The sequence below is a fragment of the Sphaeroforma arctica genome, assembly GCF_001186125.1.
Source record: "Sphaeroforma arctica JP610 unplaced genomic scaffold supercont1.5879, whole genome shotgun sequence".
Classification (NCBI taxonomy): domain Eukaryota; class Ichthyosporea; order Ichthyophonida; genus Sphaeroforma; species Sphaeroforma arctica.
Genome location: NW_014034679.1, coordinates 1 through 1,818, shown reverse-complemented (window position 1 = coordinate 1,818; position 1,818 = coordinate 1). Strand labels below are relative to the sequence as shown.

General features: G+C 40.0%; 1 protein-coding gene across 1 annotated transcript; it reads left to right on the top strand.

The window, feature by feature from the left end:
* Positions 1-1,304: 1,304 nt before the first annotated feature.
* Positions 1,305-1,519, top strand: SARC_15286 (hypothetical protein; the record flags this gene model as incomplete). Its single annotated transcript, XM_014290591.1, has 1 exon — positions 1,305-1,519. A coding segment is annotated over one exon (215 nt), but the record flags the coding sequence as incomplete, so codon positions are not given.
* Between the last annotated feature and the right edge of the window lie 299 nt (positions 1,520-1,818).

Genomic DNA, 1,818 nt, shown 5'->3' with positions numbered 1-1,818 from the left:
TATATGTATACATACATACATACATACCTATATACATTTTGTATACTATTCTAGTGGTATAGTATACCTTTGATATGACTTTGTGTCGATGTGATCGTGGGGAGCGTTGCCGTTCCGTACAGTGTATCCTCATGTATTCTTGAACCATTACTTCTATGTAGGCGGTTATCGTGTATGTATGCGGACGTGACTGTCAACGACTGAACACTTTCTGTATTGCAAACCCCAGGCCACAAAATGCACGTGCCATGGATAAGACACCAGTACTAACTCAACTATCTGTATCCTCCGCACAGTCACCAGTGCATTAGTAGTCGTGTTGTGAGTTATACTGAATACCTACGCAGCAACATCCACTACAACCTGATAACTGTGCGTAGTATACACGGCCTACCTCCTGCAGTTATCAGCCATGCATTCGTCACGGCTGTGTTGGATATATTAACCACTCATGTGTTGATTCTACTTATATTTATACTACCACTGTATACTTGTTTTTACATATATTTATATCATCACCTTGTGTTTTTATTATATTTATATCATCAACTTGTTTCTACCTGTATCTATGATTTCTATGACAAACATTTTGTATTATTTGCAGTGTGTAATATTTGGTATTATTTGTAGAGTGTATATAATTGTTAATTTAGAAGACTATATTCCCACTGTATTCTTGTTTTTACTTGTATTTATACCACCTCTGCATTCTTGCTTCTACTCAGGTCTACACCAAGTATGACGAAACGACCATCAAGGCGGGAGACACATCTCACACGGTTTTGGTCATTCCCTCGGAACTGTACATGAACAAACACGTGCGCAAGCACGACTACTTGCAGGTGCGAGTCGTGGGAGTCGTGGCCTCCACAGATGAAGGTAGATATACTTCGTATAGCATACACTTTCTCGAACATAGATATACAAAAATCAGTGTATACAACTTTACACATAATCACGTATATACAAACATCAATGTATACAATTTTCTTGAACATAGATATACAAACATCAATGTATACAACTTTCTCGAACATAGATATACACAAGAATCTTTACACATAACCACGTAGGCGTACACCTGTGGTAACAATTACATGTATTTCTCCCCGAATCTCATATAACTGCAGGTGAGTTCGACCTTGAACACCGTTGTGTGCTATTCAATGCGCCTGTGCACCTACCGACTCCGCCATTTTGGACTCTACAGACACAATTACTGCCTGTACACACACATATATATATGTACATACTTCGATATACCAATACATATATAAATAACATGCACTTTTTCCTGAACCCCATGCAATTGCAGGCAAGTTCGACATTGAACACCATTCAGTGCTATTTGTTGCGCCTGAACACCTGCTATCCCCGCCGTTAGTAGCCTCTACCGACAGTGATACGGTTGCCATAGTGATTGGCCCCAATCCGTTCACCTTTGCACTGGAACGGATGTGTGTCTCTGGTCGCACACACACTGGAGGCTTGCGTCTCCGGCACAGCGACGATCACACTGGTACGTTTAATGATGGATGCATTTTTGTATGTATTGGTATTCTCATGCATATGACAAACAACAACTACTGCGATTATAAATGTTGCATTCAATAAGTAGGCAGACAAATACAGAATTATCACGATGTTCAGTGTACAATCATCATCCCCAGAGTGTTGAGTGCGTGACTTTGCCAACGGGTGAGATCTCTAGTGTGCTTATGACGGCTGACGATGTTCCACATAGCCAAAAAATACACAAGTAATCTCATGCCCGTATACATGTATGTGTACACATTTAACATATCGGATAAACCTATA